General features: G+C 60.0%; 2 protein-coding genes across 2 annotated transcripts in view; one reads left to right on the top strand and one right to left on the bottom strand.

Annotated features, from left to right (window-relative positions):
* The window catches only part of Btbd17 (BTB (POZ) domain containing 17), a 24,076-nt gene that overhangs the window by 11,764 nt on the left and 10,884 nt on the right, over window positions 1-1,428 (bottom strand). The gene's annotated exons all lie outside the window — the stretch shown is intronic.
* The window catches only part of Gpr142 (G protein-coupled receptor 142), a gene marked incomplete in the record, with an annotated part of 22,195 nt that overhangs the window by 3,380 nt on the left and 17,387 nt on the right, over window positions 1-1,428 (top strand). Inside the window, 1 exon segment of the mRNA XM_013508639.1 lies at window positions 1-1,425. Within this exon segment, the coding sequence (XP_013364093.1) occupies window positions 1-574 (574 nt within the window).

The following is a 1,428-nucleotide window of genomic DNA, read 5'->3' on the forward strand; positions in this document are numbered from 1 at the left end:
CCAGACCCGCCAGGCCATTGCTGTTGTCCTCAGCGCGGCTCTGCTGACCGGCATCCCTTTCTACTGGTGGCTGGATGTGTGGAGGGATGTGGACCTGCCCAGCGTGTTGGACGAGGTCCTCAAGTGGGCTCACTGCCTCATCGTCTACTTCATCCCTTGTGGCATCTTCCTGGTCACCAACTCAGCCATCATCTTCCAACTGCGAAAGAGGGGCTGGAGCGGGCTGAGGCCGAGGGTGGGCAAGAGCACGGCCCTCCTCCTGGGCGTCACCTCGCTCTTCACCCTCCTTTGGGCCCCACGGATCTTTGTCATGCTCTACCACCTGTACGTGGCCCCGGTCCACCGGGACTGGAGGGTGCACCTGGCCTTGGATGTGGCCAACATGGTGGCCATGCTCAACACAGTGGTCAACTTCGGCCTCTACTGCTTCGTCAGCAAGACTTTCCGGGCCACTGTCCAACAGGTGCTCCACGGTGTGCCCCTGCCCTGCATCTGGAGGTCACGGCTGGAAGGGACTGTGGTGGACCCTGTGCTGCTGAAGCCCTTAGGACTCCCCAGAGGGGTAGAACTGTAGAGGAGGGCCCAGCCAGGGAGTTTGTGGGGCTCAGGGCTACATGTCCTGGAGCCCTTGTGATTGTGCCCAACAAATCATGGGCCCCCTGCTTTGTAATCGAGCCAGGGAGAGGCTCCTCCTTCAGGGCTGGCTCCCAGGTAGAGAGAAGAATAGCTCTGCCAGCTCTTGGTTAGCTTCCCTGCACTTCCCATTGCCTGGGACAAGGACAGGGCTCTGCAGGCGCAGGTTGGTGGTAGCCGCTGCTGTGGGGGTTCTGTGAAAGGCATTTGGCCGGCACAGGATCGGTGCTAATGTTGGTTGAATGGATGAATGATGACGGACAGACATGAACCATCTTCAGCCCAGCCCCTTTCCTGGTGCCTGCCTCTCAGTCCCTGAATTACCATTGTCTCTGGCTTCCAGGGACAGTGCTGGGGTTTGAAAAGGAAGCTGTCTGTGAGTGTCCAGCCTTTTGTGGCCTGGACGAGCCAAGTGTATTTGGCCTAGCAGTGGGAGGGGGGTGCTAGGCAGACCCGAGTCCCCAGGGTGTGCCAGAGGGGGTGGTCCTAGGACAGACCGCCCACCCCAGGCTGCCTCAGGGATCCCAGGAAGACATAATTCCCTAGGTCTCAAACATCCCGGTCTGACCTTGCATCACCCCCTGCCTGGAGCCAGTACAGGTCTGGGGCCCAGAAGAGGCTCCAGGGCTGCAGTTGTTGTCACTGAAGAGAAAGGAAGTAGCCTCTCAGCTCAGGACCTGAGGGAGGACTTAGCTGAGGGACACCCGCCCCCCCAGCCTCCAAGCCTCCTAGGAGCCCTCTAAGTCCATCCCCCAGGAGGAAGTTCTTTCCCTTCCCGCTGGGGGTAAATGGGTG

This window comes from Chinchilla lanigera, unplaced genomic scaffold (genome assembly GCF_000276665.1).
Source record: "Chinchilla lanigera isolate Chin_1 unplaced genomic scaffold, ChiLan1.0 scaffold00152, whole genome shotgun sequence".
Lineage (NCBI taxonomy): Eukaryota > Metazoa > Chordata > Mammalia > Rodentia > Chinchillidae > Chinchilla > Chinchilla lanigera.